The sequence below is a fragment of the Rissa tridactyla genome, chromosome 22 (genome assembly GCF_028500815.1).
Source record: "Rissa tridactyla isolate bRisTri1 chromosome 22, bRisTri1.patW.cur.20221130, whole genome shotgun sequence".
Lineage (NCBI taxonomy): Eukaryota > Metazoa > Chordata > Aves > Charadriiformes > Laridae > Rissa > Rissa tridactyla.
In genome coordinates, this window is record NC_071487.1 from 404,820 (window position 1) to 423,126 (window position 18,307).

Genomic DNA, 18,307 nt, shown 5'->3' on the forward strand with positions numbered 1-18,307 from the left:
TGCATCAGGCTTTCTTTGCAAGCTGGCGGGAAGCACGTAGATCCAATTTTTCAAAAGTATTTGTGTGTCTTGTCCCTATTATCTTCAGTGGCAAACCTCAGTGCCTATTACAGAATTTTAAGGGCTTTTTTTGTCTTATTTCCCTGTCTTTATAATGAGTATAATACCACTTTGCTATTCTAGTGCTGCAGGGGAGTATGTAGGAGGATTTGGTTCTTGCATATTACAGTCATTGACGCTCTATAAAGTCAGATGTTTCTAACACTTCATACAATGAGAACTTAGTTGAAATACTGTTAAATATGTAAAATGCATGTATTTAATTTCCTCTCAATGTTAGTTAGTTTGTCCTTCCTTATATTACCACTGAGCAAAGATGACTGCTTCAGTTGTGCTAAAATTCAGTGGTCTGAGCTGTTTTGATGTGTGAGTGCATTCCAGCAGTAGTAACATCACTTTTGAGCCCAGATCTTGCCTGAAGAATCAAAGTACTGCTGTTGTAGTCCTTGCCAAAGAGGGGAAAAAATATTGAGGGTTACCTGTGTGTGGTTTTGTTTGGTTTTAGACCTGCTGGTCCCAAATTCTGCCCCTGTTCCCAACGATGACTTTTCTTATGACTTTTCTTATGACTTTTGTCTGAGCCTAGGCTTTTGAATTCAAATGCTACACCTGATTTCAAAGATGCTTCTGAATTTAAAAGTCAGCAAGTCAATACTGCAGACTGTTAGCAAAACTCTGAAGGATCTAACTTTGTTTCTTTCAGGCTGTTACGGAATACGTCCAGATTTGGTGAATGAAAGTTGGTCTTGCTCACGGTGCTCAGCCAACGCGTGGGCAGCGGTAAGCATCGCTCTTCTGGAGACACAAGAAAACCTACCGTGGGAATTAATTAGATACTTCAACAGAGATGGGTGGTGGGAGGGTGCAGTTTGCCTTTGCATCCCAGGTGTGCTGTAGTCAGTTTTTGGGAAAGATAGACAGTCTGACAGAGCTTTTTGGTCCAGTTCTGAAGGAGTTTTGTTCCTACAGGAATGTTGCCTCTGTAATCTCAGGGGAGGAGCTCTTCAGATGACCACTGATGGGCGGTAAGTGATGGTCTTAAATATTTTGTCCTTCCGTACTGCATCTAATATTCCAGTGTTGTTGATGTCCAGTGTAGCACCTAGTTTTGTCATTTTGGAAGTAACTCCTGCTCATTAAGTTGGCAGGATGAGCTTGAATAACTGTGCTGTCTTATACCCTGCACCAGGCTTTTCGGTAGCAGGGGTCACGTCTCTCTGAACACTGTGAAATTTGGTTCATTCTCAGAGAAAAGTCTTTTCAGAGAATATTTAGTATCATGCAAGATCAGATGCATGAGAAGGTTGATCCCTGTTGTTCCAGAGACATTTACCTTGTGCGACCGTGATTAACAATCAGTTGGTAATGTTGCCAAGGCTGCCAACCACCATAAATATTCCTTGATACTGAGGGAGTTGGAGAAATGTTAACTGCCCTCTTGAGTATTTAATTCAAACAATGGTAGACTGATTTCTCTCTAACTTTTTTTTCCAGGTGGATCCATATAATCTGTGCTATTGCTGTGCCCGAGGCCCGTTTTCTCAATGTAATAGAGCGTCATCCTGTGGATATCAGCGCTATTCCGGAGCAGAGATGGAAACTGGTAGGTGGCTTTTACCTGTGGAGTGTTTGTGAACAAGAGCCAAAGAAACAGGCTTTAACTAGACAAAAAAACATTGTGTGGGATCATAAAGTAGCTGAGATTGGAGGTGACGTTATCGCGCACTCATACCCTGAGCAGAGCCTGCGACACTGACCCACCTGGCAGTTGGGTCTAAACTACCCAAAAGCTTCATTTACTGTAAGCCCTGCGTGGCAGGAGTGAGAGGGGACGTGGTAACTAGAAAGAATCACAGAATGGTTAGAGTTGCAAGGGACCTTAAAGCCCACCCAGTGCCTCCCACCAGCCCAGGCTGCTCCAAGCCCCGTCCAACCTGGCCTTGAACCCCTCCAGGGATGGGGCAGCCACAGCTTCTCTGGGCAACCTGGGCCAGGGGCTCACCGCCCTCACAGCAAAGGTTTTCCTCATGATATCTCATCTGAATCTACCCTTGTTCATCTGGAATTTGATTCGTCTTTCTTTACAATATTTCTCTTTTTCTATCAAGAAATCTCTTGTAGAAATTAATAAACATTTCTTTGTGACCACGACTGCAAGGTGAGACTCTGCAGAGAATTTAATGAAAGTCCAGGTCAGCTTGTTATTTAGTTGCGTAGCTTCAGCTGAGGGGATTAGTAATGGATGATTCATTAGCTCAGAGCAATTAATCTTAATATTAGCTAATGCCCCATCACTGTAGTGTGTTATTGCAAAATAAATTGTGCTTTTGCTGCTTTTTTGGTACCGAAGCCAGCTGGGCGACAGTTGGGAGTGGGTACGGGGAAGGTGATGCAGCCGTGATGCATTGCGTAGTGTTGATGTATTCGTTAACTGCGCAGCCGCTCAGTGCGGGCAGCAGCCGGCGCCTGGGTGAGAGATTAGGAAGGATCTCTGCTTCCAGAGTTATTTCTCCGTTGTGCAAATGGGTTTTGTACACAAATGTGAACGTAAAAAGCATTCATTATTCAGGTGGGGTGATGGAGCAGTGTGATGTGAGAGTGATAAATCCTGCAGCACTGGTTCTTTATGGATCATCTGACATTTCCAGCATGCATCCTCTTCATTACCCGCACTTGTAACGACGAACTGAAAATCCTTTTACACAAGGCTCACTTGTATTGCTTAATGGAGCCTCACAAGGAAACATGACTTAATTCTTTAACTCTTCTGTGGCTGCCTTACCATCCTGTTGAGTCAGGACAGCATTAACATACGTAAAACTCTGTTGCTTCGTTCTGCTCCGAAGCCCTGGCTGTGCTGTCCCCAGCCGCTGCACAGACCCGCTGCATCTTTCTCTTTCCTTCCTGAACCAAAGCTTCATAGTTTTGTTGATTTCTTCATCGTTGTATTCCTTTCACACCTCATGCTTTCTTCATGTCTCAGAAAAGGTAGGGAATGTGGATATGAAGCACCTTGACTTACGCAGCCCAGGGACGTGATTCACAGGCACCTCCTCCTTACGTTGAAGTCAGCAGGAGCCTGGCTTGTAGCTCCGTTCTTGCCAAAGCCAGGCTTTAAGCACTTCTCTTGGAAAGTGTTTGCGTCGATGGTGCTGCACACTGCTTCATCAGCAGCAGCGGGACTTTTCTAGAGGTGTAGTGCTGTTTTATTTCTGCCAGCATCTGTAGGACGCTGCCAGCAGAGCACGTTGGCTGGTCCAGGTCGCTTTGGACACAGGTTCAGGTCTTGGTCTTGAGTTTCCCATGGCAGTGTGAGCCCTCTGTAAGGTGGCTGGTGCCCCCAGCCAGCCAGCCCCGCTGCTGGGATGTGAGAAGTAGACTTTCAGCCTAGTTACTCTGTGTTCGAGAATGTCGTCGGGCAAGTATCGTTGCATTTACGCTGATTATAAAAAACCTTCTGCTCTGTTGGCCTGTACTTGTGAAGGCACTATGTGTGCATACATATGTATGCACGTGCCATCCATGTCTACTGCAAACAGCTTGTTGGTGTTGTCACCGCATACATTGTGGCGTGATGAGTGTCGTTTGCTACAGGAAAGAACGCAAATAAATTATCCAGGATGGGGCTGGATGGGGCTTAGAGCGACCTGGTCTAGTGGGAGGTGTCCCTGCCCAGGGCAGGGGGTTGGAACTAGATGATCTTTAAGGTCCCTTCCAACCCAAACCATTCTGTGATTCTATGATTAAATCTAAATTGAAATGGGTTTTAGAGTTATAAACTAGGTGAAGATTAAAAAAAAATTAATTTGGCTGGCAAAACGTAAAGGCAGTGGTGCTTATAGCATTGGTGTAGTGTCTGAAGAAGTACAAAGGAAATTTAAATTGGATAAGATTGTGTGGAGAAACACACTCGTGAGCCATCGTGGAGAGCTTTAGGATTCTTTATAGGAATTTTCAGGTAGTTCATGGAGCACATGAGGAGACAGTGGAGGAGTTGGGGGGTGTCTGGGTTTTGGAGGGGTGCAGCTGCATTTAGGAAGATGAACTGAAGGTGACTAAAAGGCACTGGTGTTGGATCAATGAAGCAGTTGATGCGGTACCAGATAAAACTGGGAAGATGGCCTTTGTTGCTAAAAAAGATGGAAAAGGAGAGAAGAAATGATGTGAAGTTTGGGGACAGGTGAAGTGAATGAATGAAGGAAAGAGGGGGTAGGGGATATCTGTGATTATTTTTTTTATGTGTTTGTATTGTTTCAAGTTACTGTGGAGGGCTGCGGTAAGAAGGAGTTGCAGTGATCTGTTTAAAGGTATCTCCTGTTCTTTGAGCGTGCACCAGCCTCCCCTTTCAAGCACAGAGTTTTCGGCCCATTTGTGGGTATTGCATCATTTTAAAGAATGCGGTTTGCATGCTTCCTGATTAATGGTGTATTATGGGCCTGCGCATGTAAATTATTTATGACGTGGAAATTTGGAATAATTAGCTGTCATTCCTCAGTGGAGTAAATGAATTGCAGCGTTCATCATGCAGGAGACAGCCCATTTCTTACGCTCAGCTCTGACCCGACTCTCCGGTGGGCATTTATTCTGGAGATTTTTCTCCTGTGCTTCAGACCTTCTCCCTTCCTGCTACCTCCCCTCCCGCAGAAAATATCTTTAAATCTATGTGTGCTGCTTTACCACAGCACTTGGCACCGGTGCTTCTGTCCGTTCCATCTCCCGTGCTTCCAGACCTTCTACATTTTCACTCCTTCCACCATCTTCTACATTTCGGTCTCACTGTGGCTCACATTTTTCTTTATCCTTTGATCGTATTTACTCTGAATATTCCATTGGTGTAGCTCTTTTGCCTGGCACAAGGAGTTTGTCTTGCTACTGGGGTGTGACAGTAATCCTTCTGGCTTGGAAGAATCCCGTTCGCATCAATAAAGGCAGATTCCTGATACCGGAGGGTTAATGCTCCCTCGAGGCCGTATTGAGCACCCTGTATATCAGCAGTTGGCCCTGCCGGCGGGAGAATTAGGTATTGACAGTTTAATAATGAGATCTCATTGCTATTGACTTGCTTTCAGCGCCGTGTTCCTGCTGTGCACTTTGCTGGGGTGCTTATCTGCCTTCTGAACATGGTTTACAGAGCGATAAAGGCAGCGCTTATTAAATACTAAAAAACACATTCTGGCAACACTAAGGCTCTGGCTTTGAATTTCCTGGCTTTTGTTAGTTTAAGTAAAAAAGGCAAATTAATCTTTGGTGTAAACATACCGACTTCAGTTAATTCACAGGATGTGACTATGACTTATTTCATACGCGCGTGGGGCAGCCCCAGTGAGGGAGGGGTGATGTTGCCCAGGAATGGGGAGGAGTGAACGCGTCTCCCTTTCAAGGAGAAGAGGAACACTCTTTGGAGAAGGAATGGTCTTCTGTTTGTCTTGGCAACGTGTTGTCAAGCGCAGTGGGTCCCTGGCTCTGAGGTGTGATAACACAAATATAACATTGAAATTTGTCAATTCTTGTTTTGCGTTTACCGGATAGTTTATAATATGATGCCACTCTTCATATTTTTGAGAGTACAATTTTAAGATAGCTCAGATCTGGAAGCAGAGTGAATTCGTGCTTCTGGGGGTTGTATTGGCTTATTGCGTGATCTCGGGCAGTTTATGTTACATTTCTAATCCCAGGAGACACAGTAATTCATACAGATCTTAAAATTTCGGTTGTGTGTTCTGTGATGTACTCTGAGCAGTGTGTTAATGGGAGTGAGGGAAAGGAGAGGCCAGGAGGAGAGAAGGAGGGGAGGAAAGGCTCTGTTTAATATCAGCCACTGCAGACAGAAGAAGAATCTGTCATTCGCAGTGTGTTTGTAGGACGTTGGCACGTAGCCGCGTGCGTGCACTGGGAGGGACGGTGTGCCCGGCTCTGCACAGGGGCAGTAAAGATGACTGCTTTCCTCTCTGCCTCCTGATATGTGGAAGTTAATCCTTTCTAATAAATAAATTACGTAGCTGTACAGTCAGATTCATGGACATAGAATATCTCTCAGGATTTTATTTATACGAGCCGTTCATTCTAACAAGTAATTAATTTTTCCCCCATTTGCCTTGTCCAAGCCTCAGATAAGGTACAGAAGCTGCCGTCGCTCAGTGACAGGTTCCCTAGACATCAAATGTTAAAAGCTAAGAATGTGTTTCCGCATAGCGCCCTGGGAACGTTACGCAAGTGTCTGACTTAAATTCCTTTAGATTGGGATTCCCAAAATCTGTCTTCCGTATTTCTGAGGGGCCGGAAACAAGAATTTGGTGCTGTTTGGGAATGAGGAGATGTATCTCGTTTCCCACTGACACCTACTGCTGGCTGCCGACTCTGCGGCGCCATAAGGCTTCTGATTTTTAGCTTTGGAAAAATTTAGATTTCTTTTTAAAGTAGTCGCGCATCTTAAGTTGATTGCCTGTCCTCCCAAAGTGTTGTCTGATTAGATTAGCCTAATAACTGGATCTTCTTTGAAAAATATGAGTTTAAAAAACACCAAAAGACTTCATACCTTTTTTTTTCCCCCCTGTAATTCTGGTGTTTGGTACAATGTTTTTATTTGTGAAACAGTGACTGAGTTAACTACAATAGCTAATCTGACATGCATACCAGTAAAACGTTTACGGCTGGTATGTTTATGTGTGTAAAATAAACATGCAATATTTTTGTTCCATTATATAAAATTATATTCTATTAGAGGTAATAGGTATCATGTTCCATTAAACATAATAGAACAAACTATTACACAGTTATTCTGTGTTCTGTTCTTTCAAAAAATGAAAACGTTATTTTCTAGCGGTGTACCTGTGACGATCCAGCTGCTGTTTGAATTAACGTAGGGACATTTTGTATATCGAAGGAGGATGAACATTGAGTCGTAGCAGTTCCCTAATAACACTGACATGTGTGGCCTGCGTCGCCCTCACTTTCTCCAGTGAACAGAGGCACAAATTGGATTTAAATCCACTTCACTGTCTATCCTGGGTCCGGGGACTGACTCACTGGCAGATGTCGGCCTGTTCAAGGGAATGATAAATTAGTGTTGCAGTAGTTTCTTGGCTTACGAGAGAGTCCAGGCAAGAGTAAATGGGCCCCTCTGGAAGTACTGGGCTTGCCCTCTCAGCGGGAAGCATCACCGTTCCTGGAGGGGGCTCCTGGGCCCTGGACACTAATGGTAGAGACTTTTCCTCCATGTCGGGTGACGGTGCCCTACGGTGCGTTAAAGCCGCTGTGGCTGCCTGCGTAACGCTGACCCTGGGTTTCTTTTCAGAAATGCGTGTACTGTCGGAAGCGGATGAAGAAGGTGTCCGGTGCCTGCATCCAGTGCTCCTACGAGCACTGCTCCACCTCCTTCCACGTCACCTGCGCGCACGCAGCTGGTGTCCCCATGGAGCCGGACGACTGGCCCTATGTCGTGTCCATCACTTGCTTCAAACACAAAGCAGCTAACCAGAATGTATGTTTGAGGGGGTTGGTTTGGGTGGATTTTGTTTGTTTTGTGGGTTTTTTTGGATAGAACAGTTTCTCTGTGCCTGTATTTTTGAGGCAGCTTTTATGGTTGCAAATTATTCCCTTTTCTCCCCAACACAGATTCCATTTCGAAGGGAGGTGACCCTTGGACAGACTGTGATCACGAAGAACCGGAATGGACTCTACTACAGGTGTAAAGTCATTGGCATGACAACACAGACTTTCTACGAAGTCAACTTTGACGATGGTTCATACAGCGACAATGTTTACCCAGAAAGCATTATTGTAAGCAGCTCTCTGTGGAGACTATTACCGTTATAGATGAGTACAAAGTGTAACGCGTGCATTCGTCTTCTGTGCGCTTTGGGGTGGAACAACAAAGTAAAGCTTAAAAAAATACAAATTTAAAAAGTAAAGTTACTGCTTGCATAGAAGAACTCATTACTGTGCTTCTTGTTTATGACACTATCTTATTTCATTTTTTTGTTCCTTTACAAAGACAGGATTTTGCTATACGCAGATGACTTAACAGAAAGCAATGTTTGCTTTAAGTTGCATCTTATTTGTTTTGTGGTTGAACAATCTCTTATTTTGCAACTGACAAGTGTGATTCATGGGGGGAAGCAGATTGTCTGTACGCGCTTCTGGTTCAAAATAGGGAATTCACTTAATAGAAGGAATGTCTGGAAGAGGCGCATTCGTCAGCGCCTGCATTCTCTTCGTGATTGTGCCATTGGTTCACCATGTGAAACAGAGCAGGTCACCCTGCTTGGCTGTGTTGATATTTGTTGATGTTTTGGGATTTGTAATGAGAAATTTCTTAGAACTGTCACCAGAAGGAGGAGCGAGTGTTTATTTCTGGTCTCTCACTGGTTAATGGTTTTGTTTGAGATGACTGAAATCAAATCACAAATGCAGAAACTTTCTTATACTTAATTATTAGTGTTATGTAGCAACTTCCTCAAGCTTTTTAACACACTGCTTTAGTTCTTGAGCTTTGTCCGTGTTGGCTGGCTGATGTCTTCCACTCTGTGTCTTCAGAGCAGAGACTGCATCCAGATGGGACCCCCTCCAGAGGGCGAGTTGGTGCAACTGCAGTGGACAGACGGAATCGTCTACAAGGCCAAGTTTATTGCAGCCCAGATCAGTCAGATTTACCAGGTGAGTATGGAAGAGGACCCACAGACTGCGTGTCAGCGTATCCGATTGTTGCCCCAGTTGCGTAGTGCACTGGTGTTGAATGCTTGCTCTGGTCATGAAGGGAGAATTTGCCTTCTGAAATTAATACAGTAGGATCAGGGTAAAATTTTTTGTGGCAGAACGTGGATGTATGGATAAACATATGTCTAAACTGTATCTGCTTTTAAAATATAAAATAAATTTGCCCTTTTCCATATAGCTCAGCTCTGACTTGGGTCAAAAGTGACCTGCTCCAGCCACTCTCTGATGGCTGTCCTACGGCTGGAGCCCAGCTTGTTGTCTGTAGTTCCCCATGAGTCAGTAATTACAACTTTCCTCGATACTTTTAGAGGATTTAAAGGAAATGATGGGTCAGGACACTACTTCAAGGGGGGAAATAATCTTCTGGTCATGAGAAGGTGCTTTGTGGAGCAGCAGCATGTGGGAGTGACGTCCCGCTGCTGCTGTGGGAGGAACTGGAAACCTCCAGTCTCTAGTCTCGTACCGTCTCGCCATCTCTGGGTTTAAGGTGACAAAAACAGCAGACTTTTTTTGTGGGTCTTTGAGTCTGTTCCACGTCTGGGATTTTTGTTTGTGGAAGGTTGTAATAGTCAGTCGAAGAAGATTTAACCTGATACACAGTGTTAATACTTCAACACAGAAGGCTTTATAAAATGCAATACATTCATTTAATTAAATCCTTTTTAAATGCTAGCAAGAAGTTGAAAGTTGTAGTGATTCAGAAAGTACACTTTGTGCGCATCCTTTGAAAAAATATATGCTGAAATTTGCAAATAATGGTTATTTTTAAGATATTAATGCCCCTGGACAAAAGGCAAAGGGAGTCCCACACGTTGTACTTGTTTGAAATGGGGTTCTGGTTTCTGTCATTTCTACACAGAGTGTTTCATACCTGTGTGTGAAGAGCACAATAATCCACCTTGTCAGTTGACAGTCTTTTTGGTGTGTGTAATGGATATTAACTGCTTCAGAGAAGATGTGATCTGAGGTGACCCTGGTTAGGAATAAGTACAATATATAGTTCCGTAAGGATCTATTGTTATGCATGCTTTCCACTTTAATCACAGTGTAGGAAATTGTCATTGATTTCTCAAAGGTACAATAATTTGAAATAGGCTATTCCACTGATGGTGCCAGATGACAGAAAAATATGCATGAGGAGTCTGCGTTTTTCAAATCATGCAGTTAGCTGCATGGAAAGCTCTTCTCCGTGGGGAAAATAGCCTGAAAAGCTTTCCACGTTGGTTCCCTACCTAGATACTTTTTCAGTTCTTTTGGTGCGTCTCTTTTATCTGTTTTGGAATAGGATTATATTCAAAAATAGAGAGATGGCTTTGTTATGAAATAAATGTGTTCATGGATTAGCTTTTGCATTTCAAACCCGTCTTATCTTGCAGTAGCTTCCCAGTTCACATCTCGAAGTTTGTGTTTTGTGTGTTAAGATTAGATGTGTATATTTTTTAAAAAATTGAGCCCAAGTGACTGTCTTTTAACTTGCTCCAGTGTGTGTTCATACTGATATATAACCCATGTCAGTAATTTGGACCTTAAATAAACAAGGTCCGGCCACTCTGTGATAGTCTAAGATGTCACTGCAAGAACTGGAGCTCGTGTAGTGGGAATGGCAGACCTCAATCTGCTTGTGCCTCGGCTCTTAAACTTCTAATTCCTGTTCCCTTCTGACTCTGTTACGGTAAAACCAGAGGGTAAATGGGACCGGTAGCATCTTAAACCAGCTCGGCAGAGCCCGTCTTTCCAAGCCTGTTCTCCCAGCTGGTACGTGCTGCTCGGGGAAGGGACCTCGGCAGGCGATGCTGAGCTTCCCGAGATGATGGGCTGCGCAGGAGGAGGAGTTCCAAGCACAAGACGCTTTTTTCTTTATCCATTTGTCCACGTTGAACCTGCCATCCCATATTAAGCCCTAGCGTATGTCCTTCTGTATTATCCAGAAAAGCGTAATAAGTCTTAGAGCAAAGGAAATTAGAATCTCTTAAAAACTTTTAATAGTTTTAATATTTTTAGATGCACGTTTCCATGAAAAAACATTCCTGTAACAGCTGATGCATAATTCACGGTATAATCAGTGCTTAGCAAAAAAGGTTTGACGCAAGGAGTTACCACCGGGTTTTGTACCTGGCTGACTATTTCTGCTTGTTAAAATACAAATGTATTTTAGTAGCTGGAGTTGTTTCCTTATGACGTGTGAAAATGCTTTGTTTAAGATGAAAGAAATTCTTATTACCATATTGCCTGAATACAGGGCTGCCTTTTATTGTAGGTGAAAAGCTTCTTTTTTTCAGGATTTGAATGAAAAATCAGTAGAAATCTCTAGTGCTCTGACTGTAGCATAGACATGGAGCTCCAGCTGTATCATAGACATCTCAGGATCCGCAGAACACTGAGTGAAACCACGTGGGCCTGATAGGACGGGGGGGCTGAGCAGCATTGAAACCAGCACTTTTTGGGTTCAGCACTCTTCAGGGATTTGCAAAAAGCTCCATTCTACAGCGATCCCGGAGACCTGCAGTGCCCAGGACAGGGATCATCCGTGGGAACTGGCCCCAGGTGCTTCCTTGGTGCTCCCATGAAGGGACCATACATGGTGTAGTCAGGGAATGGACTGTTGAGGTTTGGCAAATGTAGGGGCCAAGTTCTTATTTCCTCTTCTGCCTGCTCTACAGGTCGAGTTTGAAGATGGTTCCCAACTGATGGTAAAGCGTGGTGATATTTATACCTTGGAGGAAGAGCTTCCCAAGAGAGTGAAGTCTCGCCTGGTGCGTATCAAAGTAACAGACACCAAGGAACGGCTGTGGCTTGCAGTACACGCTCGCGTTTTCTTAGCGTGCTGTTTAGACATTAGGTGAATGCAGCCTCCCATTTCTGTGGCTGTAAAACCACTTGCTGTTCACAAAATATGTAGAGTAGAAGAAATCCTTGAGGTAAATGCTTGAGAAGCATTTAAATGATTTTCCCTTTCACATGTTCAGATCTGATTTTTGGAGTCTCTGGTTAAAAGGTTGTGTTCTTATTATTTTATGCCATTTGAATTTAGTTATATGGACTGCCGACCTGTCTGAATACTGCTTTTCATCAGAAGTGAGGTGAATTGGCCTACAGCTAAGTGGTTTCTGGAGAACTGATTAGCAACATGGGATGAAACCCCTGTTTCTCACCAAACAGGAGATTTAGAACGTAGCTCTTACCTATAAAGCTCTTAATCTAAAAGATCAGGCTGTCTTTAACTGCATACAGTGGAATTACTGAGCCTAGAAAATACGAGGGATTTACATCCTAGCTTTTTTGGTTCTAGACTCGCTGGGTGTTTTCAAACCTGGTGCTTTAACCTTTAAAGCCGTCTCATTTAAACAAGTGATGAGACTGGTTTCTACACAAATGGAGAATATACAGTTTTCTTCTTCTTTCAAAATGGCTGCTATGTCAACCACAATCCCCAAAGTTAAGCTGTGATAAGGTTGTGGGCTTCTGCCTCTCTTACAAGACAAAAACCTTCCCTTAAGAATATATGAATTGTTGTGCCGCACGAAACCAGTGATTCACCGATGCTGTGAATCCGTGGCCACCAGCAGGGGTGTGAGATGCACATCGTCAAAAATGGCCTGGTGACAGGCAGGTCTGTGGAAGAACTGACGAGGATTTGGAGAAAGCTAGTGTTTGCTTATGCATAAAAATCTTCAAGGGTTTTACCCAAAAAACACTTATAAAATGCTTTCTGTACTGAAGCTCTGGAGGGCTTCTCCATCTTGTTTGAGGTTCTTTGTCTCAGTAAGACCTCATGGCATAAATTTTCTAGGTTAATAATTTACCTTGTTATCCTTGAAAGACTTATGGTGGCAAAGAAGCACCCTAGAATTAATTTCTAGGATGTGCACAATAGTTTATTTATGTGCACAAGCAGTTTATTTAAGCTTATCTAATAATACAGACAATGTATTGGAGCCCTGAAATACAGGAGTTGGAAAGATGCAGCGGAGACATCAGGCTTTATAACAGTTCCAGAGAAAGCGAATAAAGTGAATTTCCAGCTGGAAAGTGAATAGAAAGTTCCAAGTCTGGTGGAAAGCTACAGCTTTTCTCGTGTTCTTTCTGCCGCCAGGAGTGTTAGCCTGTGCTCGGTGGAAGTGATGCTCCCAGTGCTTTAATGTGGAACAGCAGAACAAAGGAACAAAGCGATAGCAGATAATAATTCCTACCAAGAAATGCATCTCATTTGAGAGTGTAAGAGCAGGATGAACAGAAGCAGTTGTTCATACAGTGCTCCCCAAATGCTTTCTTAGGGTCTTTTTTTTAAAGACATTAAGGAAGCCCAGTTTCCTCAGTGCCTTCTCCTGGGAACAAATAACCTGAAGAGGCGGAGGAGGGTAGGAATAAGCAGAGAATCGGCGAGGCAGGAGCTGAAGTGAAAGATATTCTGAACCAGAAGGAGGGCGACTGGAGGGTTTCTCTTTCCAGTTTGGTTTCAGAAGGCCAGAATTTTTAATTTCAGCCGTGTGCTTTGCGTGTTTCGGAGTTGGCTTTTTCTGCAGAAATACTCTGAAGCAGGTTGTTGCCTTGCTCGCCCTGCTCTCCTGCTGGCAGGCGCGTTCCACGGTGTGACCCCTCTTCTCCTGCCCTGCCTCTAACCATTGTGCTTTCGTGTCTCCCGCAGTCCCTCAGCACTGGGGCCCCTCAGGAAGATGTATTTTCGGGAGATGAAGTGAGAGCAGCCAAGCGCCCCCGGCTGGGGAATTCAAGAAATCCCGAAGAATACGGACAAAACCCAGATTACTTGGCCTTTATGGAGAGCCTGTTGCAGACACAGTACCAGCCGGGAACTCAGAGCAACATGTTTTAACCAGGATTAATACAAACAAAATTAAATTAACCCTTTTCAAGCCTGTGGAAAAAACAACCAGGAAACTGTGGAATGGAAGACCATCCTTGTGCAATAGCCTGCTGTGAATTCTTTTTGTCTACTCGTGGTTTGAACTGCAAGAAAATCCTGTCTGGCTGCACGCTACCTCTACTTTGCCAGGCGTTGCTGACCGATAGAGTAGGGAGCTTGAAAAACCTTTAGACAGCGTTTCACACGGAGACTTCGGAAGAGTTTGTACTAACAGTGTTTTGTGAACGGCTCCTTTTTGTGAGGCTTGGAAAGGGTTAACATTTGACAAAATGACTTTTTAAAGTATGTCAAACTCTTTTGTCTTTAAAGGTGCTATTACATTGACTACTGAAGCAGCCTTTGGAATTGTGTTTTCTGTACATAGACGTCACCTTTGTGAAGTTTTCTATAAATGAGCATTATTAAAAAAAAAAGCAAACAAAAATAGGAAAACAAAAGTTTCCACAAAACATTTTTCTAGATTATGGCTTTAAACCAGAAAATAAGCAAAATCCTCCCCCCTCGCCCCCAGATGAAATGTAACTGGTATTACAGCGGGGAGTGAGAGAACAAGAGCAGATGTCCTGGAAAGTTCTGGGTTCTTTTTTTGTAAAGAAACACTATCTTCTTTGTAAGCTGGGGAAGATGGGGAAAGAAATGTTTCGTAGCTGGGATGTTTCTTACCGTTAGTTCTCTTACAGACACGTGATAGATGCGCGCGTTTCTGCCATGTCACCTGGAAGGGACTTAGGGAAGAAATGGCCAGGTTTTGGTCGTTCTTGTCATCTTCCTTCCCCATCTTTGCCATCACAGGTGCTTTCTAGTTAAAAATCAGCATGGCTTTCAGTTACAATATCCCACTCGGTTTTGGTAAGTCTTCTGTTGCTGCTTCTTGTGTTAGTTCTTTATGAGCCGTCCCCCTTCCCCACTGCAGCCCGGAGCGTGGAGGGATTGCTCCGGCTCTCTGGTAGGCATGTCTCCCATAGGAACCTTTTTCTTTTCTTTGTCTCCTTTTTATTTTTTTTTTAATTTTTTTTTTGAGTTGTGCTCTTTACAGTTGTGAGAATCATTCCATGACAGAAGCCTGGGAGGTGTTTGTATGTTTTTCTTTTATCTTATTAAAGAAGAAATTCCCCAACCATCTTTGATTGTTGTGACATCCTTTACTTAAGTAAAGACTGAGCCTTTGTGACACTCCTGGGGAGGAGGAATGCGAGCCCTTCGTTTGATTGGACTCAGTTCACTGAGAATCGAACGAGCATTAAAGGCAAAAACAAATCCTAAAGCACTGAGTGGGCAGCTCCCACTCGAATGCTTGAAAATCACCTCCTGTCGAAGAGCTGTTACGGAGCAGTGTTTTCTCAAAGAGCCTGAACCCTGCTGGAAAGCGTTCCGCTCTCCTTGGAGGACCTCGGTCCATTCAGGGGGAGAGGGAAAGGCGGCCCTAGTGCAGAGCTGGGAGAGGGCCGCGGCTCCCACCGTGGCGGGGTGAAGGGGACCCAAGGGCACGTCCCACCACCCCCCTCCAGCCTTGGCCTGGCAGGAGTCGCGGTGAGGGAGCAGAGCCATCCACAACGCCACACAGCCATCTTTTCCACTTAATTCCCTGAAATTACTGGACAGAAAGAGATGAGTTTTTTCTTTTTTTTTTTTTTAATTTTTTTTTAAGCCCCTGTGCAAGGTGGTCGTTGTTCTGTGGAGAGGTTTTTAAGCAACGCTATAGCTGGATCTTTAAGGGAATAAGTGGGAAGGATTTGTGCGCTAGCAGATGGTAGATTAGCATCTTAAGAGAGTCGATGGGTATTAAACTGTCCTAGTGAAAGAGCGGAGATAGACTAAAGCAATTTTTTTATTATTATTTTGTTTTTCGTTCTCCCTCAGGAGACTTGGAGTTCCCTTTATTTCTCACTGCCTCTGCTATGGGTTGTTTTTGTTGTGTGTGCGTGTCTGTGCGCGTGTGCACGCGTGCGTGTTTGTAAGACGTTTGAAACAGGGTTTTTTTATTTCCGAGTTTTTGACGTTTTCAATAGATGTCTCCAAGAATAAAAACAAACTGAGACTAATAAAAGTTTTAAAAATTGGCAAGGTTCTTAAAAGCCTCGGTTGTTACTCCTACATAGCTGTCTCCTGTCGGTTACGATGATTTAGTAGAAAACTTGCTTGTATAAAAGAATGAGAATGTTGCCAGGCCACAAGAGAAATATTTAAAACAATTGAAAGAGAACTTAAACAGCAGAGGATTTTTTTTGGAGGTGGGAGGGGAAGGGTGGGATGGGATGAGTGGCTGTGAGCGACGGGGAATTTCCTCTGCATGTTAAAATCCTGACTGAAATAGCACCATTACTGTATTCATATGTAGTACCTTTTTAAAATACTATTTATATTGTAAAAACAAAGCGTGTTTCCTCACCCCGTATTCAGATGCTGAGTTATGTTTAAACGTGAACCTGGAACTGTAGAATGCCCTTCCTTGTTGCAAGGGTTCTCCCTTTTTGTTTCTTTTTAAATCCCTCTTTTTGTTTTAGGAATGACTTGTGCAGATTATCTATAATGACCATATCGATGGCTTCTGTGCATCAGACTATTGAAAGGGAAATAGGAAATGCACATTCCTACCCTACCCTTCCTCCAGTGAAATATATTTGTAAGTGTCTGATTATGTACTATAAAAATAATGATTTTTTTTTTTTTTTCCTCCCCCTAGATTAAGGATGTGATGTATTTTTTGCATATTTTTTTTCTCTGCCTCTAGGTTCATAATGAATTAAAGGCTGTTGAGCACTTCAGAATTACACTTTTCGGGGGGTTGAAGTCTCTTCATTTCTAAGTTTAAAGTCTTTTGCTCTGCAGGAGAAGGTGGCTCCCAGATCTGGTTGGTAAAGCTGATAAAACTGAGCCAAGAGAAGCTGAGACTGATCAAGAAGAGCGCGGTCTTTTCCTTCCTCTCTGCTAGCCATGCAGGAGAAGAGGTCTGTCGTTGCACCAAAATTAAGAACCAAGCTCGCAGTTCGTTTTTGTCCCAGGTCCAGGATTTGCTCTAACTGGCTCGTTCCCGAGAACCGTGGTTGCTGAATAGTCAGAGGTGGTTCTAAAACCCTTTCTCTTTCAAATCACCAGTTTGCTACTTCCTTTTTGGAGTCTGCTCTGTAGCCTTCCAGTAGCCTTTTCTTTCCAGCCCTTGGAGGTCGTGCTGACATTGAACCTCTTAAAACAGCATCTTCCTCAGCCTGCATTTAAACGCCTTCATTTCCCATCCTCCGCCCTGGTACTTTCCTACAAATTCCTCTCCAATTGTTGCAGTATGAGGCTAATGCTGCAGATTATGTGAAAGAAAAGAAATCTCCAACTTCCAGTCCTTTGCGGTTTAATAGTTTTTCTTGAGGTAATCTCTGGAATCATACTAGTGGGAAGAAGCTGCTGATACGAAGTCAGTTGGAATTTACACCCACGCAAAGCTTGCTTTTGAATTTAAGGTCTGCTACGTTGCTGTAATAAGAACTAATATAATTTTAAAGATGTCTTAAGAAGCAGTACATACTTCCAAGTAACTGTCTGGATCAGTGATCAAAAGGCAGGGATCAAACCTTTCCCTTGCTCCATCAGAGCCTCGCAGGGTGGAACAGACATTTCCACACAAACCCTGCAAGTCACTGCGGGTTTCTGTTACTCGCTGAGATTGCTACGCTAAAATATAGATGATGTAGGGTTATAGGAAATCATGCGGTGCCCAGGGAGTCCTCAGGGAGACAATGTGAATACTGCAACTGCTGGAGTGAAGCGCTTTGCTTCCGACGCGTTCCTCCGTCTAAGTACCATTCGGGGCTGGATGAAAGACTGTAGATGAGCACAACTCATTAGCCTCTTCTAACCTCTGCCGCTTTCTTATCCCTGGAGAACATGAATGTGTGTTTATCTCTCAAACGTAGGCAGCCGAGCTGCATCTCTTACTAAAGCACGTTTCAGATTCCTCCTTTTGCTTTTCCACCTTCTCCGTCTGTGCCAGCTCCATCCTCTGGAGGTCCTGCCCGTTTGTCCTCCTCTGGCCCCACGCAGCACGTTCCTGCTCTGATACACGCTGTCGGCTGCCTCCCGCCTGGCGCTCGCCTCTGGGCCTGCCCTGCAGAGTGCTTTGCTTAGGACTTGGCTGCAAGAGACCAGGGTTGCCAAGGTAGGGACCAGATGCCCATACGTGATGCTTTGTCTTGCGCGAAGGACTGTGGTTCCTTCTCGCTGCTTCGCAGAACTCCGGCTCACTTGGGCTGGCGAACAGCAGGGAGCCTTCACACAAGCAGATGTTCTGAAACCTGTAGTACAGAAGCTGATAAAACTCCCCGAGTCAGTGTCACCAACTGTCGCATGCACAATAAAGTCATTTTGTGATAATTGCTGGCAGCGATGAGAAGATGGGGATCAACAGGCTGTTTATTCCTACTCTGGGGCCAGTGGATGGAGATTCATTAACTCCTTGTCTGGTTGGAGCAAGATCTTTAGCTCCGTGAGAAGAAATGGGGAAGATAATTCCTTTTTTCTCTTTGGAAAGGACGGGATTATTTAGAAAACTAAAAATAACAAGTGTTGATTGGGGTGAGGCTATTTAGTGGTGGGGCTGAAAGGACAGCCTCATCTTCCAAAAAACCTTGGTTAGGTGTGTCCTTCGCTGCATCGTGGTTC

General features: G+C 43.9%; 1 protein-coding gene across 4 annotated transcripts in view; it reads left to right on the forward strand.

Moving 5' to 3' along the window:
- KDM4B (lysine demethylase 4B) overlaps nucleotides 1-16,430 on the forward strand; it is a 93,289-nt gene extending 76,859 nt beyond the window's left edge. For all 4 annotated transcript variants that reach the window (XM_054181707.1, XM_054181709.1, XM_054181706.1 and 1 more), the window contains 8 exons: nucleotides 764-840; nucleotides 1,030-1,085; nucleotides 1,555-1,663; nucleotides 7,355-7,540; nucleotides 7,675-7,839; nucleotides 8,596-8,715; nucleotides 11,436-11,528; nucleotides 13,421-16,430. In XM_054181707.1, the coding sequence (XP_054037682.1) occupies nucleotides 764-840; nucleotides 1,030-1,085; nucleotides 1,555-1,663; nucleotides 7,355-7,540; nucleotides 7,675-7,839; nucleotides 8,596-8,715; nucleotides 11,436-11,528; nucleotides 13,421-13,606 (992 nt within the window). In that variant the 3' untranslated portion in view covers nucleotides 13,607-16,430. The remainder of the gene's footprint in view (nucleotides 1-763; nucleotides 841-1,029; nucleotides 1,086-1,554; nucleotides 1,664-7,354; nucleotides 7,541-7,674; nucleotides 7,840-8,595; nucleotides 8,716-11,435; nucleotides 11,529-13,420) is intronic.
- Nucleotides 16,431-18,307: the final 1,877 nt, after the last annotated feature.